Consider the following 21,165-nt stretch of genomic DNA (forward strand, 5'->3'; position numbering starts at 1 on the left):
GAGGTAGGGCAGGAATGCAGGCAGGAGTGCAGGCAGGAGGATAAGCAGGAGGGAGGGCAGGAGTGCAGGCAGGAGTGCGGGCAGGAGGATAAGCAGGAGGGCAGGCAGGAGGCAGGAGGGAGGGCAGGAGTGCAGGCAGGAGGATAAGCAGGAGTGCAGGCAGGAGTGCAGGCAGGAGGGCAGGCAGCACAGGCAGCCTGGCCAGGGACCAAGGCCAGAGCCCTGCCCTGCTCAGGGTGGCCGCGCAGCTGCAGGGTGTGGGCAGGGTGCAGGCAGGACGCAGGCAGGGCACCGCGGGCTGTGACCACCGTGGGCTCCTTCAGCCTCCGCCACCTGCCCCAGGCGGCCACAGCCACACGCGTGGGGACCCGCCGGCCCCACGGCCCCGACCTGCACCCCCAAACCGTCCCCCCCCCCTTCACCAAGAGCCCCGAAATCCAGCACTGGGTGAGAACGGGGGGACACCCGGGGGTGCCCAAGGAGATCTGGGGGGGACCAAGGATGTGCAGGGACACTTGGGGACACCCGGGAGCACCCAGACACCAGCGACACCCAGGGGTGCTCAAGGACATCGGGGGACCGGGGACACTTGGGGTTCAGGGTCACCCAGGGGTGTCCAGGGACTGGGGACAAGGATGGGGACACCCAGAGACACCTGGGGATGAGGGGCACCCCAAGACAGGGACAGCTGGAGCCTGGGGACACCCGGGGACAGGGACACCTGGGGATGGGGGACACTCAGGGACACCCCAAGACACGGACACCGGGGGACTGGGGACACCCAGGGACACGTGGGATGGGGGACACTGGGGGACACCCCAGGACACGCCCAGAGCCCTCTCCAGGCCCGGGGGCAGCACGTCCCCAGGGAGGGGCGATGGGGCCGAGGGGATGGGGACAGGGCGACCCCCCGGGGTCCCAGGGGGGGCTCAGCCCCACGGCAATGGCAGCGCAGGGAACCCCCCTGGGCCCGCCTGGGACCCACAAGTAGCGGTGGGGCAGGGAGGTGGGACACTGCCCTCCCCCTCCATCTGTGGGGCTGAGCCCCCCATCTATGGGGCTGGGGTGGTGCTGAGCCCCCACCTGGGAGCTGTGGGGCTGCAGGGACCCCCCCCCCACCCCCCCACCCGGGGCAGTGGAGGGCCCCCCCTCCCCTTCCCATTTTTTGGGGTAAAACGGCAGCAATTCCGTCAGGAGCCCCCGCGCAGCCCGTGGGGTGGATGTAAACAGGTTTATTGAGCCACGTCCGCGCGTTTTATCCTTGGACACTTGACTTAAGGGAGGGGGCGGAAAATGGGGAGTTTTGGGGGAGTTTTGGGGATGGTTTTTGGGGGATAATTATTATTATTTTTGTTGTTCTCCCCCGGCCTGGGCAGCACCAACCTCTGGGCGAAGCGGCCGGAGAAGGATCCACGGTGCCGAGCGGGAAGGGGGACGGTTCCCTGGGCGAATGCGGGGTTCAAAAACCCGAAAAAAACCCCAAAAATTATTTAAAAAAAAAAAAAAAATCATTATTAATCATCACGGAAAAAGAACAATTTCACGCCGCGGCGCGAGGCCCCGGGTTGGGTTTATTTATTTATTTTTTTTGGGTGGATTAAAGGCACTTTGAGCAACGCCCTCAACTCGTGTTACCGGCCCTGATTAATTAACAGCTCCGATTAATTACCGGGCTCGTTAATGGGGGGGGGGGGGGGGGAGCGTGGAACAGCCCCCGCAGCTGAACCCTGGGCTTGGATTTGCAAAGCTCGGTCTAAACTCAAGCGTGACTCAGCACCGGGTTTATTTTTCCTTTTGGCCCTATTGTTGTCTGGGTTGGGTTTTGGGTTTTTTTCTTGGTTTTTTGGTTAATTTTAAAAGACGGGAGCTCAGCATCACCCCAAAAAAGGGAGGGGGAGAGGAGGGGGGGGGCGTTACCGTCGCTCAGCTCGGCAGGAGACGCGGTTCTTCGCTTCACGTGGAACCAAAAATAATATAAAAATAAAACAGAAGTTGTTAAAACGATAAAACAATGTGTAAATCTAAAAAAAAAAAAAAAAAAAATAAAAATCACAAAGTGTCATAATAAGAGTTGGGTTTTGGAACAGTCCCAGCCCTTTGGGGAGAAGGAAGGGGAAAAAAAATAATAATAAAGGACGGGAAGAGATTTTTTTTTTGTGTGTGTGTTGTTTCACCTCATCGCCTGAAATAACAGTCTCAGTAGCGAAAAAAATGGGTCTTACGAGAATCCCAGAAACTGTAAAAAATAAATTATTTAAGAAAGGCCTTTTTTTGGAGCCCTCAGAACTCGTCGTGTCGCACCAAGGCCTCGCCGAAGTCCGTGGCCTGGCTCCCCACGAACAGGTCGTACTTCTCCACGATCTCCTCTCGGGTCAATTTGCCGTCCTGAGGGAAAAAATATCCATAAATTCGCATATTTTTTTTTTTTTTTTAATTTTTTTAACCGTTTCACCCTCCTTTTCTCCCCCCAAAACCCCCCCCGCCCCCAGCCCCACCTTATCCTGGTCGGATTCGTAGACGAGGTGTCGCGCCTCGGCCTCGGCGTGGTCGTAGTCCGACGGGAGGATCCAATCTTTGGTTTCTTCTTTGTCCATTTTCCCGTCGCGATTTTTATCCCGAAATTCCACAAATTGTTCCCGTTCCGTTTTCACCCACTCGGGCTCGTCGGCGTCCCCGTCGTGGCTGTACATGTCACCTGGAAGGGACGGGGACGGGCTCAACACCCCTTCACCCCACCACGGCCCCACAGAAGCTCCCCCATTGCCATCTTTAAATTTTAACCTTTTTCCCTTCAATTTACCCTAAAAAAAATCTCAAGCGGTTTGGGGAAGACGGATGTATTTTGGAGTCGGGACACGTGTCTCCGCGTCGGAATAAAAAAAAAAAAAAAAAAATAATAATAAAAAAGGGGCAGCTGCTCAGCGTCCGCGTGCCAAGGGAGGGGGCAGGGACGGGCAGCGGTAAAAAAAAAATTTAAAAAAGCGGATTTTTGGCATTTTTACATTATTCTTCAGGGTCTGGAAGTGGCTTTTCCCACCCCAACCCCCCCAACATTTGGGGCTTGAGATTTCACCCAGCGAGGCCAGAGGGGGTGGGGGGAAGGTTTAAAGTTTAGGAAGAGAATTAAATGGCTGAAGGGGTGGGGGGGGGCTGCAAAAAAAGCGGATTTTTGGCTTTTTTTTTTTACGCAGAAAATTTATTCTTCGGGGTCTGGAAATGGCTTTTCCCACCCCAAATCCCTCAACATTTGGGATTCAGGATTTAACCTGTCGAGGCCAGAGGAGGGTGCGGGGAAGGTTTAAAGTTTAGGAAGAGAAAGTGGCTGAACTGGGGGGGGGGGGGGGGGGGGGGGGGCGCAGCGTAAAAAAAGCGGATTTTTGGCTTTTTTTTTTTACGCAGAAAATTTATTCTTTGGAGTCTGGAAGTGGCTTTTCCCACCCCAAATCCTCCAACATTTGGGGTTCGAGATTTAACCCAGCGAGGCCAGAGGAGGGTGCGGGGAAGGTTTAAAGTTTAGGAAGAGAATTAAATGGGGGGGGGGGCAGCGTGTGCCGGCAGCTGCCGCCGCGGTAAAAAAAATTAAAAAAGCAGATTTTTGGCATTTTTACGCAGAAAAATTATTTTTCAGGGTCTGGAAGTGGTTTTTTCCCCACCCCAACCCCCCCCAACATTTGGGATTCAGGATTAAAGTTCCGGAAGAGCAAAGGGGCGGGGCGGGGCCGCGCGTGCGGGCGCCTCACCGATGTACTCCTCCAGGTCGATGAAGCCGTCGCCGTTCTTGTCGATGTCCTCCATGGTCTCCTGCAAGGAGAAAACGGGGGGTCAACCGCGCCCCGAGGTGTTTCCCCCCCCCCCCGAGCGCGAGGATGCGACGTCTGGGCGTTAAAAATCCCCCAAACTGCTGATTTTTGGGGTCTCACCTGCACGACTATGTCTTTCATGTACTCGTACTCCTCGGGGTGCAGGAAGGCGGTGAACTCTTCCTTGGTGGCGGTCAAGTCTCCGTCCTTGTCGGCCATCTTGAAGCGGCGCTCGTCTCGCACCATCATTTGTTTGTAATTAAATCCGTCGTCGGGGTCGGGGTCGTCTGGGTGGGAGGAGAGAAGAGGCAGCGGCCCGGATCAGCTCGGGCAGGGGGGGGCTGCCCCATGGTCACCTCCAACCCAACCTCAACCCAACTTCAAGTCAACCTCTTCAACCCAACCTCAAGCTCAACTGAACCTCTTCAGCACAACCTCAACCTTCTCAAGTTCAACCCAACCTCAACTCAACTTCAACCCAACCCCCCCAACCCAACCTCAACTTCAACCCAACCCCTCCCTCAAGCCAACTTCAACCCAATCCCCCCTTCAACCCAACCCCCCTCAACCCAACTTCAACTCAATCCCCCCAACCCAACCTCCTCAACTCAACTTCAACCCAACCTCCTTCAACCCAACTTCAACTCAACCCCCCCAATCCAACCTCCTCAACTCAACTTCAACCCAATCCCCCCAACCCAACCTCAACCCAACTTCAACCCGACCCCCCCTCAAAGTCTTCAGCCCAACCTCAACTTCAAAGAATCAAAGACCATTTTGGGTTGGAAGGGACCTTAAAGACCACCCAGTTCCAACCCCCGCCCCCAGGACACCTTCCACTAGCCCAGGTTGCAACTTCAACCTCAACCTCCCAACGCTTTGCCGCGGCAGCCTGAATTTTAGCTAGCGGCGGCCGTTGCCAGGAGGAAGAGGAGGAGGAGGAGGAGGAGCTGCCAGCAGCCGCGGGACACCAGCATTCCTAGGGAAGATGCCCCCCGCCCACCCCCCCAGGAGACAGGGCTCAGGGTTTGGGTTTTTTTTTGGCCGGCACAGGGCCGGAGGCTCAGCCTAAGCTATTTCTGGAGGAGAATGTGTAAGGGGATATCGCTCCCCGCTGCCGGGGCGGCTTCAAAGCCAACGAAACATCCCCCAGCGCCCGCCGCGGCGGGAATATCTGGGCACATGTGGCCCCTGGGTAGAGCTACGGCAACAGCTAGAGATAAGCTCCGGGATGCCGAAGGCAGTTTTGTTTGTCAGCCTATAGAAAAAAAAAAAATTAAAAAAAATATCGACGGAGGAGGCCGTAGGCGAATCTTTGCGGGGTGAAGTTAAGCCAGAGCCAGGCCTGGTCTAAAAAAAGGCTCCGTCCCTTCTCTGTTTACATCCAGGACAAAAGGCAGGGGATTAGGCAGCGCTGCACAAGCCCCGGTGCTAAATAGAAGATGGTAAGATTTTATTTTAAGTCGCTTCTAGGGCTTAATTAAACCTAAATGTCCCTGGTTTAGTCCCGAGGTGAAAGCTGGGCGAGAGCAAAGAAAAGCCTCGGGGTCGGTTGGACGCCCCAGCGCAGCGACTCGAGGGGAAAAAATGTCTTTAAATCCAGGGGATTCCGTCACTCGGGCGAGTGTTCAAAAAGGGTTAAACCCCCCCAAAACCGCTCTGAGTTTTAGAGGGCGGCTGGAGGGGGGAGAGCGGGGGGAGCTGCTCGGGAGCGAAGGCGCCAGCTCGGGGGTTTAATTTGAATTTTAAGCTGGTTTCACAACCCACCTGTGGTGACAAGGGGAAAAAAAAAAAGGGGCCTTGTTATTATTATATTCTTATTTTTAAGGAGGTTTTAAAGGGAGTTTTACAAGTGAAAAAAATAAGAATAAAATAAAGAATATAATTCTTAAATAAAGAATATAATATAATTCTTTAAAATAAGAATATAACAACAAGTCTACTCTTATTTTCAAGGTTTTAAAGGGAGTCTTACAAGTAAAAAAAGGGCGTTATTATTATTATATTCTTGGTTTTAAGGAGGTTTTAAAGGGAGTTTTGCAAGTGAAAAAAATAAGATTAAAGAATATTCTTAAATAAAGAATATAATTCTTAAAAATAAGAATATAATAATAATTATATTCTTATTTTTGAGGTTTTAAAGGGAGTTTTACAAGTTAAAAAAATAAGAATAAAAGAATATAATTCTTAACTAAAGGATATCATTCTTTAAAATAAAGATAGAATAATAATTATATTCTTATTTTTAAGGAGGTTTTAAAGGGAGTTTTACAAGTAAAAAGGGCCTTGTTGTTGTTCCCATTTTATATTCCTATTTCTAAGGAGGCTTCAGGGGCCCTTTTACTCCCCGATGAAGCTCTCGGGTGTTTCTCACTCGACAGTTTTGCTTTTCCCTACAGAAAAGAGGATTTTGATGGGCAGGACGAGCCTTGAGCCCGGTCCTGGGCGCGACCCGGTGACTAACGCGGCGCTGGGAGGTTTCCTTGGGGTTTTTTTTTAAAACAAAACCCTCCACCAGCGTTTCGTTTTGATGACAAAACCCCGTTTTTTTGACAACGCTCAGTGGAGCAGCAAGCGCGGGCGGTGCCGCCGCTCCCACGTGCCGGGTGAGGGATGTTTTTAAACTCGGTTTAAGGGCTCGGCCGGGCTCTTGGCCGCGTCTCAAACTCTCCGGAGGAATTTCCAGCGGCGTTTCCAGCCGCGGAGGGGACGGAGGGGAAGGGGGGGAGGATCTGGTGTGAAGGACGAGACTATCGTGGCAGAAAGGAGCTGGGGAAAAGCAAAAAAAACCCAAACAAACAAACAAAAAAAAGAGCGTGGAGCCAGGGGTTTCCTCGTTAAGATTTTTTCTCATTAAGGTGTTGGGTTTAATATTCTACACCTGCGGGTCCTAAATCCCACCCCAGACCAAAAAAATGTGATAAACGCCGCCCTAGGAGCCCTCCCAGGCTGGGTTTGAACGACAGATAGGCTAGGCTTTCTGGGGCTCCCAGTCATTACACTATTAATGGAAAAGAGAAGCTTAGTAAGGCCTGGCCTAGCCCTGAGGGTGACTGGGAAGCTTAGTAAGACCCAGCCTTGGGGGTCTTTGGGGGCTTGTTTCCCCAGACACTAGAACGGAAAGCTTCAGCTTTCCCTGAGATTAAAGCCTGTCTTAAAAGACGCTGCAGCCTCACTCGAGCTTTAAGCCTGGCTTAAAAGATGCTGCAGCCTCGCTCGAGCTTTAAGCCTCTCTTAAAAGACACTGCAGCCTCACCTGAGTTTTAAGCCTCTCTTAAGAGACACTGCAGCCTCCCCCAAGCTTTAAGCCTCTCTTAAAACACACTGCAGCCTCGCTTGAGCTTCAAGCCTCTCTTAAGAGACACTGCAGCCTTGCCTGAGCTTTAAGCCTCTCTTAAGAGACACTGCAGCCTCGCTCAAGCTTTAAGACTCTTAAGAAGCACTGCAGCCTTGCCCGAGGTTTAAACCTCTCTTAAAAGACACTGCAGCCTCGCTCGAGCTTTAAGCCTCTCTTAAGAGACACTGCAGCCTCGCTCGAGCTTTAAGCCTCTCTTAAAAGACACTGCAGCCTCCCCCAAGCTTTAAGCCTCTCTTAAAACACACTGCAGCCTCACCCGAGTTTTAAGCCTCTCTTAAGAGACACTGCAGCCTTGCCTGAGCTTTAAGCCTCTCTTAAGAGACACTGCAGCCTCGCTCAAGCTTTAAGACTCTTAAGAAGCACTGCAGCCTTGCCCGAGGTTTAAACCTCTCTTAAAAGACACTGCAGCCTCGCTCGAGCTTTAAGCCTCTCTTAAAAGACACTGCAGCCTCCCCCAAGCTTTAAGCCTCTCTTAAAACACACTGCAGCCTCACCCGAGTTTTAAGCCTCTCTTAAGAGACACTGCAGCCTTGCCTGAGCTTTAAGCTTCTCTTAAGAGACACTGCAGCCTCGCTCAAGCTTTAAGACTCTTAAGAAGCACTGCAGCCTTGCCCGAGGTTTAAACCTCTCTTAAAAGACACTGCAGCCTCGCCCAAGCTTTAAGCCTCTCTTAAGAGACACAGCAGCGTTGCCCAAGCTTTAAGCCTCTCTTAAAACACACTGCAGCCTTGCCTGAGCTTTAAGTCTCTCTTAAGAGACACTGCAGCCTTGCTCGAGCTTTAAGCCTCTCTTAAGAGACATGGCAGAGGTGCCCAAGCTTTAAGCCTCTCTTAAAAGACACTGCAGCCTTGCCCGAGCTTTAAGCCTCTCTTAAAAGACACTGCAGCCTTGCTCGAGCTTTAAGCCTCTCTTAAAAGTGCTGCAGCCTTCCCTGAGCTTTAAGCCTCTAAGAGACCTTGCAGCCTCACCCGAGCTTTAAGCCTCTCTTAAAAGAGGCCGTAAAACAGCCCGAGGGAAGATGGATGAGCCAGACCCAAGAGGCAACAGCCTCCATAGGTTCTGCGGGCGCATTTGACTATCTTTGGAAATATTTAGTAAATTAAACTTTATTTCATGCTTCCAGGCCGTAGCTCATCGTACCATAAACGTCTGCGTTCCAGCGGGCGGGAGGAACTGGCAGAGGAACTGGGATGTTTCCAACCTCTTAACCCCAGAAGAGCTTCTTCTTACCTCGCTGCGGGGGGGGTTTAAATCCCGAGGGGGCTGCTGAGCTGGTTTAGGTGCTACAAATCTACAAGCTCTGGGGTCTAAAGCCACTGCCAGGCCTAGGGGAGAAGCTGAGCCGCGCCCAGCGGGCTTTGGGAAGCGATTAAGCCTCTTGGCTAACGATCTCCAGGGATGTAGGAGGGGCGCAGACCCCCGGTCCCACCAGGGGCAAGTCGGCGTCTTTCTGCGGCAACAAAACGTCACCGGCGGCTCGAAATTCCCCGGCTGGAAGGGCCAAACCATTCCTCACCCCGGGAAGCGCCTTTAATCCCGTTATCGCTCACGATTTGCAGTGACATTTCCACAATTAAGCGCATCAATAAAGCAGAGTCACCGAGCCACGTGGTCAAACTCCACCTTTGGGGTGGGTTGCTTGGGGGGTTTTTCCATATTTGGGGTTTTTTCCCCATATTTGGGCGTTCTTTCCCCAGATAGTTTTTTTTCCCCCATATTTGGGTTTTTTTCCCCCATATTTGGGGGTTCTTTCCCCCATATTTGGGGGTTCTTTCCCCCATATTTGGGGGTTTTTTTTCCCCCATATTTGGGGTTTTTTTCCCCATATTTGGGGGGTTCTTTCCCCATATTTGGTTTTTTTTCCCATATTTGAGGGGTTCTTTCCCCATATTGTTTTTTTTCCCCCATATTTGGGGGTTCTTTCCCCATATTTGGGGTTTTTTCCCCATATTGTTTTTTTTCCCCCATATCTGTTTTTTTTTCCCCCATATTTGGGGGTTCTTTCCCCATATTTGGGGGGTTCTTTCCCCATATTGTTTTTTTCCCCCCCATATTTGGGATGTTTTTTTTTTTCCCCCCCTATATTTGGCGTGGTGTTTTCCCCCATATTTGGGGTGGGGTTTTCCCCCATATTTGGGGTTTTTCTTTCCACATTTGGGGGTGTTTTTTCCCCCTACTTGTTTTTTTTTCCCCCCCCCATTTGTTTGGGGTTTTTTTGCCCCCATTGCGGTGGGGTTTTCCCCCCATTTGGGGTGGTTTTTTCCACTTTTGGGGGTGTTTTTTCCACATTTTTCCCCTTAGCTTGCCCTTCACCAACGCCATCAAGAGGTAAATTCAGAGATTCTGAATGTTTTTGTTTTTTTTTTTTTTTTTTTAAATCTGAGGCTTTGGGGACGAACCGAGCGCCGCCGCTCTGCGTTATTGCCGCGAGCCCACCACCAGCGGGGACACCTCGCCCCTTACCGAGGTAAGTGCCATATGTCACGTTTCTGTACTCATCCCAGGAGATAAATCCATCTTGGTTCATGTCAAACTCCTGCCACTGGCGTTCGACACTGTCATACACGTATTTCTTCTGGGCCTTCTTAATCCAGGCTTTCAGCTCCCCCTCCGTCACAAACCCATCCTTATCCGTGTCTATCTTACCTACAATCACTCTACAAAAACAAAACAGCAAGTTTCAAGTGCCGGCTCCGCCAAGTTTTTATCCCAAGAGTAGAGACCTACCTAAAATGTAGCCGTAGGTGGCATTTTTATATTCCTCCCAAGAAATGAGGCCGTCCTCATTGAGGTCGTGCCCTTTCCACTGCCGCTCTACATCCTCGTATATCCAGCGCTTTTGTGCAAACTTAATCCAGTCTTTCAGCTCTTCCACTGTTACAAACCCGTCTTTGTCTTCATCTATTTTACTTACAATCTTTCTGTAGAAAATGCAGAAAAATCCAGCAAAAAGTTAAAGGAAACAAGGCTTTCGTTTGCCCCGGGTAGAGCGGGGACGCCGGAGTGAGCAAGTCGAGGGGTTTTGTTTCCGCGTGCCGGCGGTTTGATGGCTTCTCCTTAAAACCAACGTAGGGCTTAGGCGCCGAAAACACCGATTTGCTCACTCTCAGGCCACGCAGGTTTTGTATCCTTCGGGAATTAGGCGGGGAAAGCATTTTGGTCTCAGATCTCGGGAAACGCCCAGCCATGTGCCTCGCCGGCGGGCGGTTAAGCACGTACTTACGTTAAAGGCCTCGATGGGACGCCAAGACCCAGCTTTGGGCTCGTTCACGGGCCTAAGCTCAGCCCAACAGAGAAAAGAAAAAACCCTCGCGGGGCAGCGCCAAGAAGCCGCCGCGGGGTCCCACCCGGTTCAAGAGGGGGAAACCGGAGCCGCGGGGTCCAGGCGCGAGGCTGCGGGCGCTGGGTTTATTTTTAGCGGCAGCTGCGAGGCGAAGGCGGCGGGAGGAATGCGGGGAGCCACCGGCAGACGCACGCGAGCCTCGGCCTGGGCAGGGGCGAGCTGGGCTAGTTAATCCTCATGGTTTACTCCTAGGAGTAGCCGGGGTGTTGGCAGGAGGCGCGGTGCTGGGAAGGGTCAGTCTGGGGCTCCCCCCTCCCCGGCCGTCAACCATGATTTTTTTTTTTTTTTTTCCTCCTTTTAATGGGAAAATTCCACGTGAACCCAGTTCCGTTAAACTCAATTAATCCATAAGGGGTTTTTCAAACCGGTGGTTGAGGTTTTAAATCCCCACCAGCCCGTTAATTCTGAGATTATCAGGGTGAACCGTCAAGTGCAAATGCGGCCCCGTCAAATGGGGGGAGGGGGGGATGCCGGAGCCCGCCCTGCGCTTCGCTCCCGGCTCCTGCTGGTCCCTCATTGCTTTTAAAAGAGCAGAGTCACGATTTCCTCCGTGGCACGAAGCGAGAGGTCGGACACATATTTGGGATAAGACTGGCAAAAAATATTTGCTTTCCTAAAAGCAAAGGGCTGAATAGATATTTGGGATAAGACTGGTAAAAAATATTCGCTTTCCTAAAGCTCCTGCTTTCCTAAAGCTCCTGCTTTCCTAAAACTTTGTCTTCCCAAAACTTTGCTCTCCCAAAAGCAAGAGGCTGAATCGATATTTGGGATAAGACTGGTAAACACCCATTTCCTTTACTCCTAGAAGAGCCTTTGCGCTCGCGGCGGCCCGCCGGGGTCATTTTACAGCCCTGGTTTGAGTCTCTATTTCAGGGAAACAATTCCAAGTGACCTATTTCGAGAGCAGGCCGGGAGCACCAGCAGCGAGCGAGCGCCGTGCTCCAGGCCGGGGTTAAAAGCTCCTGAAGGGTTAAACCGAGGACAAAAAGTCAAGGATTGGGCTGGTTGGTGACTCCAGAGGCCGGATCCCATCGGTTATAAAATCTGAACCATCCCGGCCTAATTCAGGAGGTTTTTGTGACACCAAAGCAAGAGGTGACGGAGCAAGAGGCCGAGCGACAGGATTCGGGCAGCGGCAGATTTGGGATGAAACCACTTTTCAGCTGGCCAAGGGCAACGAGAACGTGGCCACCGCAATCGGCTTTGGGTGGTCGCCCTGGTGAGGAGACAGCAGGGGAAAAATAAAAATACAGCGAACGAAGAATCGGAGCCTGTGCGGGAGAGACTTTTCCAGGAAAGGTTTCTAGGTGGGGCAGCAGTTCAGGGGTTTAATTAGGAAAGAGCTTCCCCGTTTAATTGCGTTAAGGGAAAGTTAAACTGTCCCCACCTGGAGCGAGCTCAGCGCCGCGGGGGACACTTAGGCAGCTCCTAAACCTCTGCCTACAGCTGGCTCAGGGCTTAGTGTCGAAACCAGATGCTCGCAGGCTGGTTTCCCAGGGCAGAAACCACAAAAAAACCCCCATGAGTTTTCATTTTTAAAAAAAAAAAAAAAAAAAAAAAAAGGCACTTTTGCCACAGCGCGTGGGGAGGGGGCGGCAGGGGCACCAGATGTTGGTCGGCAGCTGGAGCCGCTTTGCCTTCCCGCTCCCTACGGAAGCCAGGGGGATCCTGTTTGCTCGGCACCGTTGCCAGGAAACTGGCCGAGCGTTGCCCAAATTCAGCAGCTTTTAAATAAATAAATAAATAAAATAAATAAATAAATAAGGGAGAGCACGGGAGCGAAATCCTGGCGGGAGCGAAATCCTGGCGACTCCAAGAAACGAGGAGGGGGGGGTGAGAAGAGGCGTGCGGAAATCCAGCCAGGAAGGACCAATATTCCAGAAAACTGGATCCTTTCGACAGCCATTAAAGAATAAAAAAAAAAAAAAAAAAATTTACATGATTATACATTCGTAATAAGTTTATCAAACTAGTTCAGGCTGGGGAAAGTGTGATGAATTCGCCTCTGACTAAGAAAAAAAAAAAAAACAAAATTGGTTTATGTCAAGGGCAAGAGCAGTTTGGAACTCGTTAAAACATCCGAGTGGAAAGTCTTACCCCAGCCCCGGCGCCTCTGCCAGCTTTTTCCAGCAGATAACTCAGCAGAACAATGAAATTAAAAACCCGGAGCCATGACAAAGCCGGCGGGGGCAGGAAAACAGCGCAGGGGGAGGCTCGCGCCGGCGCGGTCCTGCCCTCCGCAGCTGCACGTTTGCGGTCGCTCCTGCTTCAGGGGAAAAAAAAAATTGAAAAGTTTTAAAAGAGTAAAAAAATTTTTAAAAGAAAATTTTAAAAATTTTTAAAAATTAAAGAAAAAAAGTCAAGAGATTCTCTCTGAATTATTTCCCTCGCTTAAAACCCACCCGGGCTCGGCTTAATTTTGCTGTTTGCTGCGATGGATCCAAACATCCCAGAAGGTGGATTTTTGCAGTTTAAATAGTCCCCGGGGACAAAAAAATAATAAAATCCCCAAACGCCCACTTTCCAGCAGGCCCAGCGGTGTCTTTGCCTGCATAGAGGGTAAATTGGCCGGAGGGTCCGTACGGACCCCGCAAAGGCCGGTGCTGGAAGCGTGGCTGCGTCTGTCTGGTTCTGCCTCGCGCGGTTGAGGTTTCCCTGCTCGTCAGGAAGCTTCATCCCCCGCCCCCCCAAAAAAAAATCCCGCCGCCACCTCCCCGTCATCCTCAGTGTGGGCAAGTGCTGCTGCACCGGCACTGAGCCCACGAGCGAAGCCCACACAGGCTGCTTTCCCCCCCAAAAAAACCCTAAAGCTGAAGATTTAACGATCAGTTTGGAGCGGGACAAGTCAAGTCCTTCAGCCCGATGTGTTAAGAAAGGGCCTAAGGGCAAGGCCCAGCTCAGCGGGGAGGTGCCGGGCGGGAGCGTGACCCTTAAGACTCTCCAAAAATGTCTCGTCGGGGCTGAACCTCGGAAGGTTTAAGCCTGTTCTAAGCCCGACGTGAACAACTGCGCTGGCAGCTGCTGCCGCCGCGCGCACAAAGGCCCGGGCTGGAGCCCAGGAGCCGGGCTTGCCAAAGCCAGTCTCTGATAAACCCCCCCCTTCAGCTCTGCCGGTGGCAGGAGGGTGAAGCAGGAGGTAATTTTTTAAGAAACGCTCTGTTTTCACTAACCAGCTGCTTCTCGTGGCAGGAACACGCCAGGAATCCCCCAGGGCCTGGGACTCCAGCGGTAACCGGAGACCGGCAGGGTCTGAGCACGGTAAAACCGCTTCTTTGGAGGGAAATTCTGTAGTTTTGGGGAGTGTTTGGTGAGCAGGAGCAAGAGCGAGGGGTCGGAAGAGCTGAAGGTGACCTCGCAGGCCCAGAGGAGAAGCGCACCCGCGCCGCGTCCCCGTCGTCAGTCGCTAAACTTCAGCTGCCGCCGCCTTAAAAATGGCGTTTCAAAGGGTCTAGTTGAGACTAAACCGGCCACTTGAGCGGCGAGAGAAGGTCTGTGAAGGCCGGGGGGGACTTTTACAGCCAGAACAATCCACTGTGGCTTCGTTCCCTCTCAATTTGGGTTGCTTTTTTTTTTTTTTTTTCCTTACCCGAGTCTCTCCTTGCTCTCCTCCGGCGTGAGCTGATCGAAGGTTTTGGCCTCATCGGCGCCAAGAAAAGCGTCGTGGTCGTAGTCGAAGTTCTGGGCGTCGTCGTGGACCTTGTCACTGAGCTGGGGGTCGTGGTGGACCCGGTCTTTCTTCTCAGTGGGTTTGCTGGAGATGCAGAGCATGGAGAGAGACAGGCACAGGAGGAGCTGAGGGACGCTCATGGTGGGTCGCAGGCACCTAGGGGACAGCGAGACGAGGCGGGGGTCAGGAGCCAGAGCTGGCACTGGGATGGGGAGAGGGTGAGTGCGCCCGCGCCGCCAGAACCAGGAACCTGCCCGGACCACGCGGCCAAAAGAAATTATTTGCCCAGACTACACAGCCCAGAGAATGAATTTGCCTGGGCTATGCCACAAAGAAAATGAATTTGCCCAGGCTACGCGGCCAAAAGAATTTACCCAGGCTACACGGTCAAGTGATGAATTTGCCCGGACTGTGCCACCAGGAGAATGAATTTGCTTGGACTACACGGCCAAAAGAACTAATCTGCCTGGACTACATGGCCAAGAGAATGAATTCGCCTGGGCTATGCCACCAAGAAAAGAAATTCGCCCGGACCACGTGGCCAAAATGACAAGTTTGCCTGGACTTTGTAGCCAAAAAGAAAGAATTTGCCCAATTAGGCAGCCAAGAGAATGAATTTGCCTGGGCTATGCCACCAAAATTATAAATTTTCCCAGAGTCCGTGGCCAGAAGAAAGAATTTGCCCAGACTACGCGGCCAAGAGAATGAATTTGCCAGGACTACACCACCAAAAGAAAGAATCCGCCTGGACTAGGTGGCCAAAACAATGAATTTGCCCAGATCACGTGGCCAAAATGACAAATTTGCCTGGACTTCATGGCCAAAAGAAAGAATTTGCCCAGATTACGCGGCCAAGAGAATGAATTCACCTGGACCACGTGGTCAAAACAACAAATTTGCCCGGGCTACAGGGCCAAGAGAATGAATTTGCCTGGACCACACAGCCAAAATGACAAGTTTGCCCGGACCATGTGGCCAGAAGAAAGAATTTGCCCGGACTACGCGGCCAAGAGAAAGAATTCACCTGAACTATGCGGCCAAGAGAATGAATTTGCCAGGACTACACCACCAAAAGAAAGAATCTGCCCGGACTAGGTGGCCAAAACAATGAATTTGCCTGGGCTACGTGGCCAAAATGACAAATTTGCCTGGGCTACGTGGCCAAAATGACAAATTTGCCTGGACTTTGTGGCCAAAAGAAAGAATTTGCCCAATTTACGTGGCCAAGAGAATGAATTCGCCCAGACCACGCAGTCAAAGTGACAAATTTGCCTGGACTACACCACCAAAACGATGAATCTGCCCTGACCACACCATAAAGAAAATGAATTTGCCCAGATTACGCGGCCAAGAGAATGAATTTGCCCAGACTATGAGGCCAAGAGAATGAGTTTGCCCGGACTACGCGGCCAAGAGAATCCACCAGGACTAGCTGGCCAAAACAACGACTATGCCCGGACTACGCAGCCAAACCAATCTCCGAGCCCTACGGCGCTTGCAGAAACTCCTTCCCGCGGCCTTGGCGCAGCGCCGCAGCCGCAGCCCCCTCGCGCGAGCCCCGGGCCAGCCCCTCGGCACAACCCGGAGCGACAACTGCGGCCGTTGGGAGCTGGCCGGCGCGGCCAGGAATGCGAAGGATGCGCGGCAAACGCGCGCGGCGGCTCGCCAGCCGCCCTCAGCTCTCACGTCCTCCTGGCCAACCCCCTCCCAAAAAAAAAACTCTCCAAAAAAGAAAACAACAACAAAAAAACCCCCTATTTCCCAGCGAGGTATCTTGTTTCCAGACACTCCTCCAGCGCCTCCATACCCTGAGGGATGGAAGCCTCGCTGCTCGCACCTATTTCACTGTTAATTTAAGCCCCACCGGGCTCCCTACGCCCATCTGGAACCAAATTCCCGGTGCCGGGCGGGTGACAAGACGCCCACAAGGACAGAAACACTCAGGACGTGGCGATTTATGGCAACACTCGCACATGTTTGGGGAGAAAACGGCGGATAAAGATGCACGATGGGGTATCCCCCATCCTTAGGGCTTTCATCTTAATTGAAATCAAACTGCTAATGAACACATTCGTGCCCCAGCGGGGTCGAGGCGCCTTACTCCCTCCACGCAGGCAGAACTGCACTTATAAACCTGAAAAGGTTTTTTAAAAAAAAAAAAAAAAAAAAATCACATTTTTTCCCTGCAGAAACCAGAAATAAGAGAGCGCGGCTAAAAACACTTGCAGAGGTAAGAAAGAAGCAGGAGGGGGGGGGAAAACCCAACTTCTTGTAGAAGAAAACACCTGCCTGAAGCATCACTCAGGACTTGGTGAGGTCAAGGGATTTTTATTTTTTTATTTAAAATCAACCACTCAACCCAAAATGATGCAGGCAGCAGGGCAAGGAATCCACTACCCTCCCCCCCGCCCCCCCAAGGATTTATCCACGTTTATTTGTGCCCTGCAGCGACCAGAGCGGGTGTTGGGGGTCACCCACCCCCTAAAATAAAAGCTCCCAGGCAGACGGGGGGGGGGTTGTTTGATCTTTAACATCACCGTAACGTGCTGGTTTGAAGCCACAATCACGCCCAGAAGACACAAAAAGGGATGAAAACAGGTCACAGGCACACACAGAAATAGTGAAAACTGGGGTGAAAAACCCAAGGCAGGTTATGACGGCGACTGGGCAGGATGGGGGGAGGAAAAAAGTCAAAAATAGATTAATTTAGCTGGGAACTGTGCGGTCAACTCTGGTCTGGTAAAGGGGAAACAAATAATGATGGCTCAGGGCTTTTGGCTGTTAATTAGCCCAAATTAAGGGAAGTTTGGGCGTAGTTTTGCTGAAGGAGGAAGGCGGGTGCGTGCTAGAGTGTCCGGAAGGAGGGAAAAAGCTGAAAAAAACAGCAGTTTTCCTCAACTTGCAGGTTATTTCTGCACCGCCTTCACGTCGGCCCCTGGGAGGATCCGGGTTTTGAGCCCGGCCTAGAGGCAGGACCCCGCAAAGCTCAGCCGCCACGTCTCACAGTGGGAACTGAGGTGACACCACGATAAAAATATCTGAGTTTTGATTAAAACTGACATCGTGGGAAGTATAAAAAATGCTCCTTCGTGGCTTTTCTGGTGGGAAGGATACCTGGGGACTCTCTGTGGGATTTAATCCCTTCTCGAGACCACGAGCTTGGCCGGCACGGGGAAGTGGGGGTGTGTGGAAAAGCCGCATCCTCCTGGGGACAGGAGGATCGGGGAAGGAACCGGGATGAAAAGCGACACCCGCGCGGCCGTTTGCCATCTAAGCTCGATCCGGGTGAAAAATCCTCAACCCCCGGCCAGCTCTGATGCAACCGAGCGCGGCCGTGACCTCAGCAAGAGGGGGGAGGACACGGTTTAAGAGGAGCTCTATGTTTGTATTTACACAGAGTACCAAGATTCTTGCTCGCTTTGAGCACATCCCAGCGCCGAGGACCTGCCCAACACAGACCAAACCCTCGCTAATCCTAGGAGCGGGCTGGACTAAAGCATGGGGTGACCTGGAGTCGGGGTAAATACCACGATTTTATCTACAACGTCCAAACAAAGTGGCCGCGAGCCAGTTGGAGGTGATTAAAAAGGGCCAATCTGACCTCAAACACGTCTCTTGGCATCACGCCGGGTGCCAGGGAGGCGCCGAGCCTCACCTCTGCGAGAAAAGATGCTGCTCTAGTGCTCGGTGGGACAAAAAAACCCCATAAACTAATCATTATTTGTAAATAATTAATCAAAGTAACGGCTTCTCCTGACCAACTGCTGCTCTACCAAGAGGATTGATCCCCAAATTTTCCTCAGGGCTCACAGTTTGGGGAAAAAGGCGGCTTCGAGCTCGATTACGTGCACCCCAATTCCCTCCCCAGCTAGTTAAACAAACCACAAACCGCGACGGGAAGGGACGTCTTCTCCTGAATAAAAGGGTCTCGGCGGTGAACCGCGGGGAAGTCAGAAGCAGCAATTAGCGGTGGGGATTGGGGCAATATTCCCTCAAAATGGGGTCTGCCGAAACCTCGCTGGGGGAGGAAGGCGGGACTCGGGTTGGTTTTGCGGCTGTATCGATGGAGGAAGCTGGGATTATGTGCTGAGCTTGGTTTTGTGGTGATCCTGAGAGCAAATTGAGAGGAGAAACCCCCTCGGAAGGGCATTGCTCACAGTCTCACTGGGAAAAAAACCCCGATGGACAACATAATTTGGGAATTAAGTCTCTATTTTGGCTTTTAAGGGGTTTAATCCCATTCCCCAGCAGTCTTGGGCTGCAGGTAAACCTGGTCTTGGTGGAAGAGCAGCGGGTTTTCACGTGACACCAAGGGTGACGGTGACAAGGAGCAGCCGAGAACAAGAGGCCACGATGCCAAAAGGCAAGAGGGCACGAGCGGGCGGGCGACGGAGGCCGCCGCCGAGCAGCGGGGAGGGTTTGGGTTCGTTAACGAGGCCCTTCCAATAAATGAATCACCAGCCGGCTGGGTAATTAGTGGACGGAGGGTTCTGCACCCTGAACGGGAGCTAAACCAAGTTAACGGGTGAGAAAGAAGCGATTTATGCCCCCCCCTGAATAAAACCCACCGTTCACTGATAGAAGAGCACAAAGTTTCGGGGTTTTGGGGTGCGTTCAGAGGCAAAGGGAGTTGGGGTGACACCTCCTCACCCCTGGTCTCCTCGCAGCCAGCACCAGTGACCCCGGTTATCCCGGTGCAGGATGAGGCCCGGGCCTGACCCCAGCCCAGGCCGGGGGAGCCTGACAAGGAGGGGGGGCGGGGGAACCGGGTACCGGTGTCCCCCCACCCCGGGGGGTGCGGTGTGAGGACGGGGGGCTCCTTCCCCCGCGGGTAAATCAGTGGCCGAGCCCCTCGCTGCTGCGGGGAGCCCCAACCTGCACAAAGCGTGCGGGGGGGGAGCAACCGGCTTCCCCCCCCAACCGGGGCCGTTACACCGGGGCCGCCGCGACCTCACCGCGCACCCCCAGGCCTCGCCCAGGCGAAAGGGACCGACCGGGGGGGACACGGCGAGGACGGGGGGGACGGGGCGAGGCCGGGGGGTGTCGTTCCCCCCTCCGGGTTGTCACGGCGACCAGGCCCAGCCCGGCCGGTGCCACGTTACCGCTCGCCCATAACGGGCCGCCAGAGCGGGGCCGGTCGCTGCCCGCTCCCAGTGGCCGCCCCCACCGCCCCCGGCCGGGCCCAGGGGCCCCTCCCGCCCCGCCGGGCCCGTCCCGTCCCTCCCCGTTACCGGGAGCTGCCGCCGCCGCCGCTCGCCTCAACCGCTCCGCCGACCGGAAGTAGGCGCCGCGCCACGCCGCACGGCCCCCCGCGCTCTCTCCCCGCCGGCCAATCAGAAGGCGGCTCCTCCTCTCCCGAAGTTACTCTCGGCTCTTTGATTGGTTGTCAGCGCTGTCCGTCCGCCCTTCCGCCCGCCTCCCCGCCTCCGCCCACCTCCCCGCCCCTTCTTCCTGCCCGCCCCCTCCGCCCGACGCAGCCCCGCCCCTTCCCCGCCGGCGACGCGGGCGCCGATTGGCTGGAAAGCGCCACGTCCTCACGCGCGCGCCGGGCGGTGGCCCCGCCTCCCCGGGCGCCTCGTTGTGGGGGCGCGCGCGGGGAAGGGGCGGGGCTGGTGGGGCGGTCACGTGCGCGTGGGCCGCGGCGGGAAAGGGCGGGAAAAGGGAGGCGATGGTAGAGGGTGAGGCGCCATTTTGGGGGGGGGGGGCACCCAGCGCTTCCCCGGCCATCCCGGCGGGCAGGGCCGGGCTGGGGGGGCTCTGCGGGACCTGCCCCTTCCTCAGCAGTGGGGACACCGTGGGTTTAGAGTGGCGTCTCCTCCCGAAACGCCCCTGAGCGAGGAGAGGTCTCCCCTCAGGGCGGCACCGTCCCGCTGCACAGAGCCCTGCGGGGCACCCGCTGTGGTGGTAGAATTGTGGAGGTTTTTAAGCAGGGGCTGCTCGATGGGCTGGGTTGTCCTCCCACATATCTAAATCATGGAATCATTTAAGTTGGAAAAGGCCCTTAGGATCATCGAGTCCAACCGTTCCCCAAAAAGCAGATCCGTGCCCGGCGTGCAATGAACCAATCTTCACCGAACCCCAGAACCATCTGGGTTAGAAAAGCCCTTGAAGATCCTCCAGCCCAACCATGAACCTCACCCTGACCGTTCCCAACTCCACCAGATCCCTCAGCGCTGGGTCAACCCGACTCTTCAACCCCTCCAGGGATGGGGACTCCCCCCCTGCCCTGGGCAGCCCATTCCAACGCCCAACAACCCCTTCTGCAAAGAAATCCTTCCGAAGAGCCAGTCTGACCCTGCCCTGGCGCAGCTTGAGGCCATTCCCTCTTGGCCTGCCGCTGGTTCCTTGGCTCAAGAGACTCATCCCCCCTCTCTGCACCCTCCTTTCAGGCAGTTGCAGAGGGCCATGAGGTCTCCCCTCAGCCTCCTCTTCTCCACACTAACCCCCCCCAGTTCCCTCACCACTCCTCACAGCACTTGTTCCCCAAACCCTTCGCTGACGTCCCTGCCCCTCCCTGGCCGTGCTCCAGCACCTCCGTTCTCGCCGTGCAGATCTGTGCCGCGCTGCCAGACGTGCCCCGAGCGAACGCGTCGTGACCGCACCGATCCAAAAATAACCCTGAGGCGCGCGGGGATCCTATGCCGGTAAAGTCGACGGTAAGTTTTATAAATATCTTTCAATTTGGGCTTGAAAACGCTGCGTGGCATTGTAATGACTTCGGTTTAAACTCACCGCTCGGGAACGAGATGTGACCCCATCGGGAGGGAATGTCTCGTACAACCCAAATCCCGTTTTTCTGGCTCACCCCCCGGCAGCATCACGTTGCTATTTAATTTCCCAGCGCCTCAGCGGACCGTGACGCGTCAGCCTGTCGATAGAGCGCAGCCAAATACCGGCGGGGCTGTCAGAGAGTGACTTCACCGCCTTGGCTGCAATCCCTCCGATGAGATGTGCGCGGCCACATCTGTGCTGGCCGTCTAGACTCCCCCTTCGAGTC

General features: G+C 53.9%; 1 protein-coding gene across 3 annotated transcripts; it reads right to left on the reverse strand.

The window, feature by feature from the left end:
* Positions 1 to 1,217: 1,217 nt before the first annotated feature.
* On the reverse strand, positions 1,218 to 21,003 carry CALU (calumenin). Of its 3 annotated transcripts, none has more exons than XM_074869620.1 (7): positions 20,901 to 21,003; positions 14,088 to 14,324; positions 9,622 to 9,815; positions 3,921 to 4,087; positions 3,741 to 3,801; positions 2,496 to 2,695; positions 1,218 to 2,385 (listed from the first exon to the last, which is right to left on the reverse strand). In XM_074869620.1, the coding sequence occupies exons 1-7, from the start codon at positions 20,984 to 20,986 to the stop codon at positions 2,281 to 2,283; spliced, it is 1,050 nt and encodes a 349-aa protein (XP_074725721.1). In that variant the 5' UTR covers positions 20,987 to 21,003; the 3' UTR covers positions 1,218 to 2,280. The 3 variants fall into 3 exon arrangements, with proteins under 3 accessions (XP_074725721.1, XP_074725720.1, XP_074725722.1); XM_074869619.1 differs by lacking the exon at positions 9,622 to 9,815 and adding an exon at positions 9,886 to 10,079; XM_074869621.1 differs by lacking the exons at positions 9,622 to 9,815; positions 20,901 to 21,003 and adding exons at positions 9,886 to 10,079; positions 19,400 to 19,472.
* Positions 21,004 to 21,165: the final 162 nt, after the last annotated feature.

Source organism: Strix uralensis, chromosome 5 (assembly GCF_047716275.1).
Source record: "Strix uralensis isolate ZFMK-TIS-50842 chromosome 5, bStrUra1, whole genome shotgun sequence".
NCBI classification, from domain to species: Eukaryota; Metazoa; Chordata; class Aves; order Strigiformes; family Strigidae; genus Strix; species Strix uralensis.